Here is a 15,380-nt window from a genome sequence, read left to right on the forward strand (position 1 = left end):
CAATCCACGACTAGCGTATGAGATTACTCTATTCTTTTATTCCTGATTTGGATATAGTATCGCTCCAAGTCCACGTCCAATGGCATCAGTGTGTACGATGTAAGGTTTTGAATGATACGGGTTTCCAATGTCGGAGGTGAAATCAATGCATTTTTCAATTCCTGGAAAGCCAATTCTTGCTCGCTCTCCCATTTCCATAGTGTTGAAGGATTATCATTTTTCGACTTCCTTCCCCTCTTCTTAGAAATTGGTTCACCAATTACTAGTGCATTCAATGGTTTAGCTATGGAAGAAAAATTCCTGACAAATCTTCCATAGTAACCAATGAATCCCAGAAACTGTCGTACTTCATTCGTATTTGTAGGTGTTTTCCAATTCCTAACCTGTTCGATCTTAGCAGGGTAGGTTTTAATACCTTCTGATGAGACGATGTGGCCTATGTACTTGACTTCTTCCTGGAAAAACTTGCATTTCTTAGGAGCTAGCTTTAACCAGCATTCATCCAATCGTTGAAATAATTTTCTTAACCTCTCCAGATGTTGTTCGTACAAGTTCGAAAATATTATTAGATCATCTAGGTATATAACGCATATTTTCAAATTCAGATCTCCAAGGCATTCCTCCATTAACCTCTTGTAAGTTGCTGGGGTATTTGTGAGACCAAAAGGCATGAGTGCAATCGTAGAAACCAAGGGGTCCAAAACACAGTCTTCTGCCTGTCACATTCTCTTAAAGCAACTTGGTGGTACCCTGCCTACAGATCCTGTGTTTCCTCAACTCAACCAAAAATTCCTGTGAGTTTAGTGATCAGTCTTGACATATCCACATCATGTCAAAGGCGTATTAAAACTCGCCCCGCCTCACCACATAGATTTAATAACAGCTTGGCCTACAAAATCCACATTGTATGTAGATCGACGTAGCTCTTCCACTTCAAATTTCCAAACATCAAAAGAGACATCAGATTTCGATGAAGAATCTCCAGAGAAAAATGAAATTTTCGGTATAGATGAAGTGGAAATTATCTTTATGTCTTTCCTCTCTTTTGTTTCAGTTTCCTGTCCAGATTGTTGTTCTCCATCCTGGCGTTGTCCAAATTATTTCATCCAACGCATCAGATCTTCCTTATTGTCGGCTTTGGGCTTTACTCCCATCGACGCGAAAGATTTTGGTCAGTTTCCTCCTTCGAAAATGTCACTTGTCCCTCTGCCAGATAATTCGACAAAATATATGTGTCAATTGCTTAAGTTTTTGTTTTACTTGTTATAATTTTGCACATCATTTATAGCGTTATTTATCACCTAAATTATTAAATATATATTTTTTGCATTTTTCATCATAACTTTCATCTTACTTTATATATCCCCAAACCCAGTTAGACTTACTTGCATAATTTGATCCCCATATTTTCACGCTAGCATATACAGTTTTCTTCTGTTACATTCGCTGTACAGTTCCTTTCTAACCTCAAGTCAACTACAACAACCAATGGCAAGAAGCCAGGCGTGTATCTAGAACCCCCCCCCCCCCCTCGAACCAGATCCCAGTCCGTTCCCAATGCTACAATTCTAACAACTACCAAAACCAGTACCAATTACCCCGTCGACGACCATTATCACCAACCCCAGGACAAATCATTATGGAATCTACCTGCTCTAAAGATATCTACCCTAATGATTGGATCATCTAACCTGAATCGAATAACCAAAACCAGTTCAGACACTGAAATACATTCTTACCCCGGTGCCCAAATCGATCACATACAGTCAATCCTGGAATCATACGAACATGATCCCAAACCTACTACCGTTATTCTTCATGTAGGCCTCAACAACCGTGATCAGCTACTAAAGACCTCCTTTAACCAAGCCCAGAAATTAATCGCTACAGCCAACAAAACCTTCCCGAACTCCAAGATCCTCTTCACATGTATACCCATCCCAAATAAAATCTCGAAGAAAGCACAACAGAACCTCAGCACCCTCAACAACTGATGGTGGAGTCCAGTATCAACAGCTCAACAATCTTACCATCCTACGAAGAAGAATTCGAACTAGTTGATAATCTTCATTGGTCTCCAGAAACAGAAAACAGTATTTATTTGTTTTGGATGCACCAGCTTCAAGCATCGAGTAAGTCTTTTAACTAATTACTGGGGATAAAAATACTGAGAGGCCACCGCTTGGCCAAACTGAAGTTAACTTGAGCCGCAAAATTCTCACACCCCTTCAGCATTCAATCTTAGACAGTGGACTTATCCCCACACCAAAGATAGCCAACTTGAATTATCTCCGACCATGCAATGAACGATTTCAACGAAATCGTAGCTGCACATATTTTTTTTTATATTGATCATTTCTTACTACTTCTAGCATGTCAACATTGCGCTTACCTTAAAGACACAACCGATTTTGTCAGTAAAATAAAAAATCTTTGTGTTCCGTCTAATGCTATTTTAATTTCTATCGACGTTTCTTCTATGTATACCAATATCGATAACACTACTGGTTTAACGGCAGTTCGTAAAGCTTTTAATAGAAACCCAGATCCAAACAGATGCAATTCTACAGCTTTTAGAGATTTGTCGTAGTCGAAACGATTTCACATTTAATGGTAAAACATATTTACAAACTTCAGGGACAGCTGACCTTTTCATGGCAGAGTGGGAACGTGAGGTGTTGCCCACTTTTTTACGGACGCTTTTTAAATGACATTTTTATGGTTTGGACTTATTCTATCGAACAGTTTTGGGAATTCCTTGAAATTCTCAACAACCACCATCCTTCTATCAAACTAACCGCAAACGTGAATAACAAAAGCATAGACTTTCTCGATACCACTGTCTTTAAGGGAGATTCCATAGCAGAAACAAATAAACTGGATATTAAAGTGTATTTCAAAGAAACTGATACTCATCAACTCTTGCACAAGAGCTCCTTTCACCCAAAACATACCTTTTCTAGTATAATTAAGTCACAACAAGTTTTACGATTTCCTCGAATTTGCACAAGATCTTCTGATTTCAACCAAGCCTGTACGATTGTTTTCTCAAAACTGAAAGAGCGTGGGTACTCTAAACGATTTTTCGAAACATAAAAAAATTCCACCTTAGCACAGATATCAGCTAAAAACAGGCTTAATGCCGAAGTACCTCCAGGTTTAAGAAGTGCTCCATGTTTGTCCAGTATGTGAACATGCGAATGTAATATATTTAATTTCAGGCAAGAAATGTCCCAACAACATGTAGGAGAAACTAAGAATAATTTACGAACTCGTTTTAATGCTCATAGGTCGGATATCAAATTAAAGAAAGACAAGCATGTTTCTAATCATTTCAACCTTGACGACCATTCAATAGACGATCTCACACTAATCCCAATTGAGCGCATGGAAATTGACTTGCCCAAAGATGAAACTACCAAATTCCGTCAATCTAGGAGACATTGAATACAGGAAGACCTAGGACTAAATATTCACCATAATGTAGGCATAGCGCCCTTTGTTGTCCCGTTCAATACAACCAGCAATCGAGCCAGCAAGATAGTTCATGCCCACTATAAGAGCCTTCAAGAGAAATCCCCCCATTTCTATAAGCAGAAAATGATAGTTGCATATTCAAAAAATAAGAACTTAAATGATAATATTGTTCTTAGTAAACTAAAAACAATCAGTACATAACAATGAAAAGCAACATAGGACAAGTTTTATTAAGGGTGGTGAATGCAAATGTTTGTGTGCGAATGTGTATGCACAATATGCTGAAACAAAAATATTAATTATGGGTAAGTCTAGGTGCGGTTCAAATCTGAAAATAGCAACAGGGAATGATAAAAAAACAGGAAAGCGGGAAATAAAAGACCTACGAATAGTGTAGTATAGTGAGATATTACACTAAAACTATGACAAAGAACTTAAAACTGTTTAATAATAACGGGTTACAATATTCCCAAATACATCGGTGTTGTCAGTCTGCATAGGTGCTCTGGTCAATCCAAGATGCCCCAGATTGTAATGACATTCGAACATTCAATTTGTCATTTGAGGAGTAGGCTTTACAGGATCAGGACATCAAGAATTACAATATCATCATATCTTAAAATATCATAACCCATCAATCCATTACAATCCGTAAAAACTGAAAGTATACAATACAATCATCTTAATCTTACTTATACTTAATGAGTTTTCTTACTAATTTATGACCTTTTACTGAAGGGGATACCGAATTTCATGGGGAAGCTAAATTTCATAGCATGAGACACTGCATAGTACGCAAGTGCAACTCTACACCACTAGTAACAAAGCCGGACTTAAACATAAGGAATGAAATTTCCATTGACACCGCTTGTGGAAGAAAACGTGCTCACAGAAATAAATGTGAAATATGCTGAGTAAATAACTTATGCAATATCCTAAACGTTCTAGAAATGTCGATTGGTATATTAACAACTAGATAATAAAAAGATTATAAACCTCGTTCCCCTGTATTTCTGTCTATCTTAGATATTCTAAGCTAATAGTCAGCAGTACGCCCAAGAAACCGGAAGTTATCGAAAAGGGAGATAAGTTACGTATAAAGGAAATACATGGATTTGTGAAGCGTCTAAATCAGAACTTGGAAATATAACGATTCTTACATGGCTTCCCTAAATTGTGAAATTAACACAAAATGAACAATTTGAATACTTAACGACTTAATCTATTTGAATTGATCCCTTAATAAATTAACGGAACATAGAGAACCCTATGTATGATATGAACCTTAATATGTAAACCTGAATATGACATGTGTAACTTATATATTAATATATAACGTGACAATCTTAATATAGAACATGTCAATTTTAATATAACGTATTTACTATAACATATCAGTCTTAAACTATGAACATGAGAGGATAAACATAACATGAACAATTAACTCTTATACATCTAATGGCTCCTCGTTGGGGATACCCGGTCTTAATCTGCTTGCATCAATAAGACAAGTTTCTGTACAGGTCTTTCTAAGAATTTAGTAGCGGCTGTTCGCCTTCCCTTTTTATCAATTGAATTGTCAGCTAATATTAATTTGACCTTGCGGACTAAACCGTCAGCTTCACTTGGGAAAACTTCACAAATTCTACCTAATTTCCAATTGTATCTAACAACATTTGGATCCTTAATCAAAACTGTATCATTGACTTTAAGATTTGGAACAGATTTATGCCACTTTTGCCTAATTTGTAAATTTTGCACATAGCCTTCTTTCCATTTTTTCCAAAATTCGTTTGACAGAAATTGCACTCTCCGCCATCTCTTTTTTAAATAAACATCTTCGCGAACAAATTCACCTGGAGGCGGTAGGAGAACTTGAGACTTAAGAGTCAAAATATGATTAGGAGTCAATGAACAAGTATAATTAGGGTCATTATTATCATCTAAGGCTAAAGGACGACTATTAACAATCATTCTGCCTCTGCAAAAAATGTTCTTAAAACTTCATCATTTAGAGCATTTTTATGAGTTTCTAATAGAGCACTTAACACTGAACGTACTGCCCGAATCAGTCTTTCCCAAGATCCCCCCATATGTGAAGCTTCTGGAAAATTCATCTTAAATTCTACATAGTCACAGTTATCTTTAATAAGCTCATTTTGAATTTTACTTATGTTAATTTCTTTTAAAGCAACCTTCAATTCAGATTGTGAACCTATAAAATTTGAGCCACGATCTGACCTTAATTGTCTGACAGGTCCATGCCTACATACAAATCTCCTATAAGCGTTAATAAATGAATCAGTGTATCCATACTATTGGCTACTTCAAGATGTATTGCATGCGATGCCATACAAACAAATATCACACCAAAGCGTTTTGAATCGCGTCTGCCATCTTTGACATGCCAAGGACCAAAGTAGTCTACTGCTGCATAGGTGAATGGAGCTTCAGTCTCAAATCTGTCTTTGGGTAGAGGGCACATTTTTTGTTCTTGTGTAGGACTGTATAACTTCTTACAGGTTACACACTTGCTAATGATGCTTGATGTTATATTGCGGCCTCCAATAATCCAAAAACCGTTTTCTCTAATGGCATTGTGGGTAATACTTCCTTGGTACTTCATTTTGGTGTGGAAATGTCTTATAAGAATTTCAGTTACCGGTACATGACTTTTTTTGGAACTACTGCTGGATGTTTACATTCAGTTGGTATATTAGCATTCTGAATTCCGCCACAAATACGAAGAATACCATTATCATCAATAAAGGGATCTAACTTATATAAGGCACTTGATTTCATTAAACACAATTTCTCTTCTTTCTCATTCTGCCTATTTACTTTACTTTCCTTCTTTTTCACCTTTAAAGATTCTAAAATTTTAATTTCTTCAATGAAATATTCTCTTTCTGTACTTCTTTAATAATTTCCATTTCTGCTTTCTTTATTTCTTCTACAGTTGACATTTTTAATACACCATTTTCAAACATATCAGATGCATCAGTTTTCTTGATCCTTTTTTGCATTCTCAGGCAAACTGAAATAGCTTTCTTCAACTTGGTCCAATTGGAAAATCTTTCAAAGTGGTTAACCATTGTGTGACTTTCTGTTGCTGCAGTAGCAAACGTTACTATTTTCCTAACTTCTGGATCATCCAACATCAAAACCCTTTCATCTTCAATTTGGTCCAGTTTCTCTTCAATATGCTCTCTTCTCAGGAAATCTGGTCCTTTCCACCATATGTCGGAGTTTAGCAGGTCCATTGCTTGTAAACCTCTAGATGCAATATCTGCGGGATTTTCAGAACTTTCAACATAATTCCACTGTTTAGGACTTGATAGGTTCCGAATCTGTTCGACTCTATTTGCTACATATATGTGAAATCTTTTGGAATCATTTGAGACATACCCAAGAACCACTTTACTATCAGTCCAAAAATATTCCTTCACTGGTTGATATTCAAGTTCTCTTTTAAGCATGTCTGCAACTTTAACTGAGGTCACGGCTGCAGTTAATTCCAACCTTGGTACTGTTACAGGTTTTGAAGGAGTTACTCTAGATTTGGCTAAAACTAGAGATGTGGTTATTACATCTGCTTCATCTGTTAATTTGATATAAGAACACTGTCCATAACCCATTAAACAGGCATCAGAAAAGTGGTGAAGTTCGACTGATTTTGTTTCTCCAAAATGCTCTGGTTTAAATGACCTGTTGATCTTCAATTCTGCCAAGTGAGTCAATTCTTCTCTCCATCTAGCTCATCTAAACCGAATACTATCTGGTACTTCCTTATCCCAATCTGTACAGTCCTTACAGAGTTCCTGCAGAATTCTTTTACCAGCTAATATGACAGGTGAGACCAATCCTAGTGGGTCGAAAACTGAACTAACAGTAGAGAGTATACCTCGTCTGATTAATGGTTTGTCTTGAATATTTATTCTGAATTGGAATACATCATTCTCCACACACCATTGAACGCCAAGTGTGCGCTCTATTGGTAGTGGATCTTTATCTATATCAAGATTCATGAGTTTGGGCTTCGTCCCTAATTTTTTGGCCAATTTTTGTGGCCAATGGCCAATTCTTATGGCCGGCCAGTGGCTGTGTACAAAGGAAAGAATTTAATTACAATATTATGACAAAAAACGATATTTTCTATACAATAGAATCTCTCAAAGGCTCATAGTACATTCTTCAGATAAAGATGGTGCAATCAGGAACGTTAATATAAAAAAAAATTCAATATAATGGAATTTTCGTGGTTAACTGTTTAAAATATTTTAAAATATGGCCAATTCTTTCAGATAGAAATATGAATGAAATTTTTGGTGCCAGTGAGGAGCTGAGATGCCAATCTAACATATTTAGGTGTACAATGGGGAGAAATGCTCTTTATTCCTATAATTTCTCAATATGGCCAGTGATGGATATCCAATATGGCGTGCCTTCAGACCTGTGAATATCTCAAAAATTCCAACATAAAGGTATTTTCATGCCTAAATCTGTCACTGGCCAGTCAATGACGAAGCCCCTAACATGGCCAATTTTTGATATATGGCCAATTTTTTCCTACGGTCTGCTATGGAATTATGAATGACATTTTTGGTGCCAGTGAGGTCCTGAGATGCCAATCTAACATATTTAGGTGTACAATGGAGAGAAATGCTCTTTATTCCTATAATTTCTCAAATGTGGCCAGTGACGAATATCCAATATGGTGGACTGGCCAGTCAAAGACGAAGGCCCTACATGGCCAATTTTAGCACAGTCTACAGTAATGGGGTTGGGGCAGATTTTAGAATGGAATTGGCACAAACTCAATCACATAGTGCCTTCAGGCCTGTGAATATCTCCAAAATTCCAACATAATGGTATTTTCATGCCTAACTCTGTCACTGGCCAGTCAATGACGAAGCCCCTACATGGCCAATTTTTGATATATGGCCAATTTTTTCCTATGGTCTGCTATGGAATTATGAATGAAAGTTTTGGTGCCAGTGAGGTCCTGAGATGCCAATCTAACATATTTAGGTGTACAATGGGGAGAAATACTCTTTATTCCTATAATTTCTCAAATATGGCCAGTGACGAATATCCAATATGGTGGACTGGCCAGTCAAAGACGAAGCCCCTACATGGCTAAAAATAATTAATTCGTTTAAACGAAATAATAAATAAATATGTTTACAATTGCGCCTTAGGGGCTCCGTAGGGTCTACATATTCGATTCTACTTTTAAATGCAAAAAATAAGAATTTAGATATATAGTTCAAAATCAAGCTGGAGTTTGATGTCATAATTGAGACGAATTTATCTAAAGATGGATATTTACAATAATATTGTGGTAAAAAAACCATGATCTGAGGTCATTATAGAAGGGACAACCCTTGTGCTAGCACGTCGTTTGAATAACATTGGATAGAATCTGGGGTATTTGGGAACCCCTATTATTTAATGGGAATTTTCAACAAAAGAACATGAAATATAATCTCAGGTGTGGTAAATAATATTTTATAAAGACTCCTTGTTAACCAAAACAATTATTCAAGATGATAGTTATATTGATATGCGAAAATCATCCTGTCTTCAAGCCAAACCTATAATCTAGAATATTACATAAGGGCCTGGTTGTGATCAAGGATGAGCAGAGTGCATCTGTTTTGATTCAATTATTGATCAATTGGTCATGATTTCAAAAGTAGCTAACTTAACTTGATATGGTTATATAACATTTATTGATAATTTGAAAATTATGTGTAAAAAACTCAAATTTGACCTCCTGGGGTACTTCAGGACCCCAGAGATTCAATAGGTGTTAAGAGTGAAGAAGTTCTTAAAAACTTCTATGTAAAGCACTGGCCAAGGTCACAAATAAAGAGATAAATGTTCAATACAAGATAAGGTGAAGTTAGCATAGTTAGTATTAAGTTCAAAAAACACCCACGAGTAATCTACAATAAACAAAAGTCTATAATATGAAAGTTTTCTTGTTACCAGTTCTAAAAGAAAAGAGTATGAATAGGTTCTGAAAAGATAAACATCTATATATAAGGATTAGAATATATTATACTTAATGAGCTAGAAAATAGAGAGGGGGGTCAAGTATTATTGGATTCAATGGGATCGAGTCTACCACGGACCAGAAAATTACTAAGGTTTTTATTGCGCTTATCAGCAATTACAAGTCGTTTGGTATATACATTCGGAAATCTGTTCTGTAATTCACTGTAATACTGTTTGACGATGGATGAGGTTTTGGCAGCTGTGTGATTAAAGGTGGCAACAAATGGAATCATTTGATTATCATGCTGGATATTAAGTCCATTTGGAGCCACTGTTTGGAGTTGGTCCATCCAGTAGCTTTCTCTCTGTAATCGTTTGGTTTTTGGTTTGATAAGATCAGAGTCAGGAATTGATTCAATAGGCATGATAAGAAGGTCTTCAATGGAATGGTCAGGTAAATTAAAATGATGAGAAATTGGTCTATTTTTGCTATGAATTATATCAAAGCGATGGGTTTCGCCGACGTATTGTTTGTCACATTTTTTTTTACACGAAATTAGGTAAATGATATTTTTATCCGTACACGTGAGACGTTCTTTAATTTCAAATATTTTTCCGTTTTTTTTATTTTGAAAATAATGAGACATATGAATATGTTCACAGGTGCGACACCGAGAACCTCTACATGGTATTGCGCCAAAGTTATGTATTGGAGGAGGGGGTTCATTAATCTTCAAAAGGTCCAAAACAGTGTCATTTTTAATTTTGCGCAAGAATCGTTTGGAATAGCCCCTTTCTCTTAATTTACTGAAAACTAGTCTACAAGCTGCATCAAAATCTACTTTTTGAGTGCAAATTCTAAAAAAACGCAAAATTTGTGATTTGATTATTCCCGTAAAAGTATGTTTTGGATGAAAAGAGTTCTTATATAAAAGTTGGTGAGTATCCGTTGGTTGGTAAAAAATACTTTGATGTCTAATTTGTTTGTTTGAGAGAAACTTGGTCCTTTGAATACCGTAGTATATCCAAAAAATCCATACTTCGTTCAGAAATATTCGCGTTAGTTTTACAGAAGGGTGGTGATTATTTAAAATTTCAAAATATTGCCAAAAACTTTCTACAAATAATAAAAATATCATCAAGAAACGTTTCATAGAAGAAAGGTTCAAAAGGAGAAATGGAAGAATTTCCAGTTCCCAAGATATTTGCATAACTCGGCGCAAATCTTTTGCCCATCGCGGTGCCTGAAGTCTGGAGATAAATTTTTTCATTAAAAACAAAGTCATTTCGCTTTAGACATAATTCCAAAAGTTCTAATATTTCTTTATCGGGTCTATCTACGCAGGGATTTCGAAGAAAGGCTTTTCGGACAGCGTCTAAACCGGTTTTATTATCAATATTGGTATACATTCTCGTAACATCTAATGAGATAAATCTTGCGTTTGGAGGAACATTCAAGCTTTTCATTTTTTTCAACAAAATCGGTGGTATCCTTAAGATATGACGGATGCTTACACGCTAATGGAAGTAAAAAATGGTCAATGTATTCAGAAACTCGGTAGGATTCGCTTGCGCAATCTGAGATAATAGGCCTGCCTTTAGGAATCCTATTGGCTAAAGACCATTCAGTTTCCGGGTTTTTGTGAATCTTCGGTAAAGTATAAATGTGACGTTGACGGACTTCGGGTTTCGTTGAAAGATAATTATATTGGGAATCAGAAATAAATTGTTTGTTTACTAAAGTTTTTAAAATATTGTTTATTTTTTGCGCAGTTTCCATGAAAATAGGTTGATCAAGTACACGGTAATGATTAGCATTGTTCAATTGTTTCTCTAATTCAAAAATGTAGTCTTCGCGATTCTGAATGACACAGCAACTGCCTTTGTCACTCTTTCGTATTATAATGTCCTGATCGTTTTTTAGGCTATTCAAAGCTTTCCTTTCAAACTTGGTTTACCAAAGGTAAATGTACGGAAGCGTATTAGGGCCATTCATTTTTTTTTTTTTTTTGAATTTTCAAGTTAGTATGTTGAATTTTCAAGTTAGTAACTTGAAAATTCGAGATACTAACTTGAAAATTCAAGATATAAACTTGAAAATTCAAGTTACTAAATTCAAGATACTAACTTGAAAATTCAAGATACTAGCTTGAAAATTCAAGTTACTAACTTGAAAATTCAAGTTACTAACTTGAAAATTCAACATACTAACTTGAAAATTCAAGTTACTAAATTCTACATACTAACTTAAAAATTCAAGATACTAACTTGAAAATTCAACATACTAACTTGAAAATTCAACATACTAGCTTGAAAATTCAAGATACTAACTTGAAAATTCAAGTTACTAACTTGAAAATTCAACATACTAACTTGAAAATTCAAGTTACTAACTTGAAAATTAAAAAAGAAAAAAATTGAATGGCCCTAATACGCTTCCGTATAAATGAAATATTTCTTCACGTAATTTATCGCAAGTAGCCAAAATATCTGAGTCAATCGCGCTGTCTGGTGGAGTCCAACCAGACTTTTCAATGAACGGTATTCGCTTGCCTCTGCTGAGTCTATTCCGAAAAAAGAAATTTAACTTAAAAGTCCTATTGACGTGTTCAACCGACGATAAAATTGGTTCATGGGAAAGAGTTTTAGATGTCGGAATACATGTTAGACCTCTATATAAAACTCTTTCTTCAAGGGGAGAAAGTTTTCGCGAACTGAGGTTAACCACAGTTTCTCCTAATTTTAGAGCATTTCCCCCGCGTTCAGTTTAAATAGGAGACCCATGAAAAATAAATAATTTTCGCAGTGGGGGACATCCAGTGGATGTTATCCGAAATGACACTGACCACTCCATTGAAGCGAGGAATAGTATGGGCATTGGTAGACGGTTTATGTATATAATAGACTGTTGAACTTCTGGAGGTTATTGACTAAATGAGGTTCAGCTAATTGTAGCTCCTTTGAGTAAGGAATCTGTGTTGCGTAGAGGTTAGCAGACGGAAATTTCGACTTGGCAAGTTTGAGGAGTTCCAGCATTCTTCTGTGTATGGATTCTCCTGACTCCTGTTTATTATTTAGGCCAACATGAAATAACACCTTTTTCGGAATGGTTGTTGGAGAGATCTTGGAGAGTAAGGTATTGATATGCTGAATTCGGGCACCAGGGTAAGATTCGGCTTGGGTATCTGGATGTAGGAACGGGATGTTGCTGATGTTGGAAGATCCAATGATAACCGTTGGTTTGGTGAGTGTGGGAATAGACCATTTGGATTTGTCCTTCTCATTATTATGACGGCGTGGTTTACAGGCTGGAGATGAGGGTGAGGTGGTTAAACTTAAGCGGCGGCGAGTATTGGTACGTTGAGGTTTCGGTGTTTCAGGGTTCGATCTTGGCGTCGTCATGGGTGTGGATGGAGTCGCAGTAAAAGTTGGTAACGGTAAAGTACGTCTATCAGTATGAGGTTTCTTGCTTATGGATAGTGGTTCTTGCGAGGTACTAAGGCCAGAAGGTGATGGAGTTCTTTTGCGTTTCGGCGTAGGTCTTACATCTGCGATTAATGGTAACTGGTGTCTGTTTGGTGTAGAAACTGGTTGAGATTCAGCTTCCATGTCTTTCACCACACCTACGTCTTTTAAAGAGTCTATGATTTTATCAAATTGATCAATTGGGTATCTTTTTGGAGTCGGCGATATGACTTATTAGCCCAATTTATTGCTTCGAAAGTGAATTGTTTTAAATTTGATTCCGAAATATTGCGTGCTTTGATCAAGGAAATTTTTTCAGCTGTGAATCATAATGATTCTTAAGTGCTATCGCCACATTTTTAGCCCAAACATTATTTACTGTCTCGATAACCGAGGAAATAGCAGAATTTTTTAAAGCTGGTTTAACAAACCGATTGAGATCCGAAATTTTAGAGATAAAACCACGTGTGGGAGAACCACTGACTTGCTTTGAAATGACGGAAGCATGGTGAAGACATTGTAAGATTTGGAATAATATCTTGACTGCTGGATTGGTCTCCTGTCTTTGGTGGTTATCAGGGTTGTATGGACGACGGTAGTTGTTCTGGCGGTTCGGATTAGTGTTTCCTCTCTGATTCTGGTTTTGTCGATAGTTTGGTTGATTATGCCGATAGTTGGGTTGATTATGCCGATAGTTGGGTTGATTATGCCGATAGTTGGGTTGATTATAGAGATACGAATGCTGGGGAAAGTAATTTTGCCTGGGATATTGCCAATGAGATCTAAAGTGATGGTCTATAGTAGCTCAAAAAATAAATAAATATGATGAAAGTACTTTCAAAGCAAAATAAAAGTACTTAAAAAGCACAAAAAATACTTAAAGGGTAAAAAGTACCTAAAACGGTAAATCTTTATTTGAGAAGACAAAAAAGTGGAAAAAATATGTAACAACTTACGACAAATATCTTATGTTTTGACAGTATGTTGTTGTATTTCAGTGCCGAAATAGGTGTAAAGGGATTGGATCGGGGACCGATAAGATAGGGGTGTTTTGGTCGTATAACGGCATATCCTGTAGGGAAATAATATGAAGAGTTGTTGGCATATTGTTAGTTCAGCAAGGTACTTTCAACAATTTCAGTTGACCTGTATTTATATTGAACAGGTCTCATCTTGGTAAAATATTATGTACTCTTCATATTGAATATATCCATAAATTTATTTAATAATTTGAATTAATTGGTGTGTATAACAGATTAATCTTAATCGTTGAATTGATGTATTGTGTCAATGTGTATTATCGATCAAATGTTGTTAAGATTTTTTAATAGTTTCCGTATGGTACAATACAATTCTTACAGGTGTATTGAAACTCAGTCCCACTTTCAACCAATTCCATAGCAGACCATATTCAAAAATTGGCCATTTTTCAAAAATTGGCCATGTAGAGGCTTCGTCATTGACTGGCCAGTGACAGAGTTAGGCATGAAAATATCATTATGTTGGAATTTTGGCGATATTCACAGGTCTGAAGGCACTACGTGATTGAGTTTGTGCCAATTCCATCCAAAAATCTGCTCCACCCCAATTACTGTGGACTGTGCAAAAATTGGCCATGTAGGGGCTTCTTCTTTGAGAAGACTGGTCAGTCCGCCATATTGGATATTCGTCACTGGCCATATTTTAGCGATTATAGGAATAAAAAGCATTTCTCCCCATTGTACACCTTAATATGTTAGATTCGCATCCCAGGACCTCAATGGCACCAACAATTGAATTCATAATTCCAAAGGAGACCATTGGAAAAAATTGGCCATTTTTCAATATCCATATTGGATATCCGTCACTGGCTAAAGAAATGTTGATAACTATGTAATGATTCTATTCATTACACGACTTTTTAGAGGTTTCATTTGAATAAGAAATGAATTACAAATTTTTCGTTTTTTGATTTAATTGCAACAATTACAATCAATCCAAAAAATTAGTGTATCCATCGGCCACAAAAATTGGCCGGCCACTGAAGTAATGACGAAGTGTCAATTGACCAATGCCGCATTTGGACTCACTCCACTAAAACATTTTATGCAAATGATGTATAGGAATGTAGTCCAGGCTATTTTTAGAAATCTTCTTTCTTTCTCTCTCCCTTTTGGGGTTTTTGCCTGCCTATTTTTGGGTAAAATTTGGTCTAGATTTGGAATTTGATGTCTGAAATTGCATTATCTTTCAGATTTGGTGAGATGATGAGAGACCTAAAGGCGGAAGGCTAATAACCATTCCTCGACACTTGAAAAAGGATAATATTTCGAAAACCGGTTCGTGTCAATTACTTATTTTCATTATGCTCCCCAACTACAACAACCACGCAAGAGCCAGCATGAAACACTAATCGTCAACCAAACCAATATCACGTACCCTACAACGGCCCTGTC

General features: G+C 36.1%; 1 protein-coding gene across 1 annotated transcript; it reads right to left on the minus strand.

The window, feature by feature from the left end:
• Positions 1–12,369: 12,369 nt before the first annotated feature.
• On the minus strand, positions 12,370–13,089 carry LOTGIDRAFT_155700 (hypothetical protein; the record flags this gene model as incomplete). The annotated part of the gene is made up of 1 exon (XM_009068235.1): positions 12,370–13,089. One exon carries the CDS (start codon positions 13,087–13,089, stop codon positions 12,370–12,372), a length of 720 nt encoding a protein of 239 aa, XP_009066483.1.
• Positions 13,090–15,380: the final 2,291 nt, after the last annotated feature.

The sequence above is a fragment of the Lottia gigantea genome (genome assembly GCF_000327385.1).
Source record: "Lottia gigantea unplaced genomic scaffold LOTGIsca_9, whole genome shotgun sequence".
Taxonomy (NCBI): domain Eukaryota; kingdom Metazoa; phylum Mollusca; class Gastropoda; family Lottiidae; genus Lottia; species Lottia gigantea.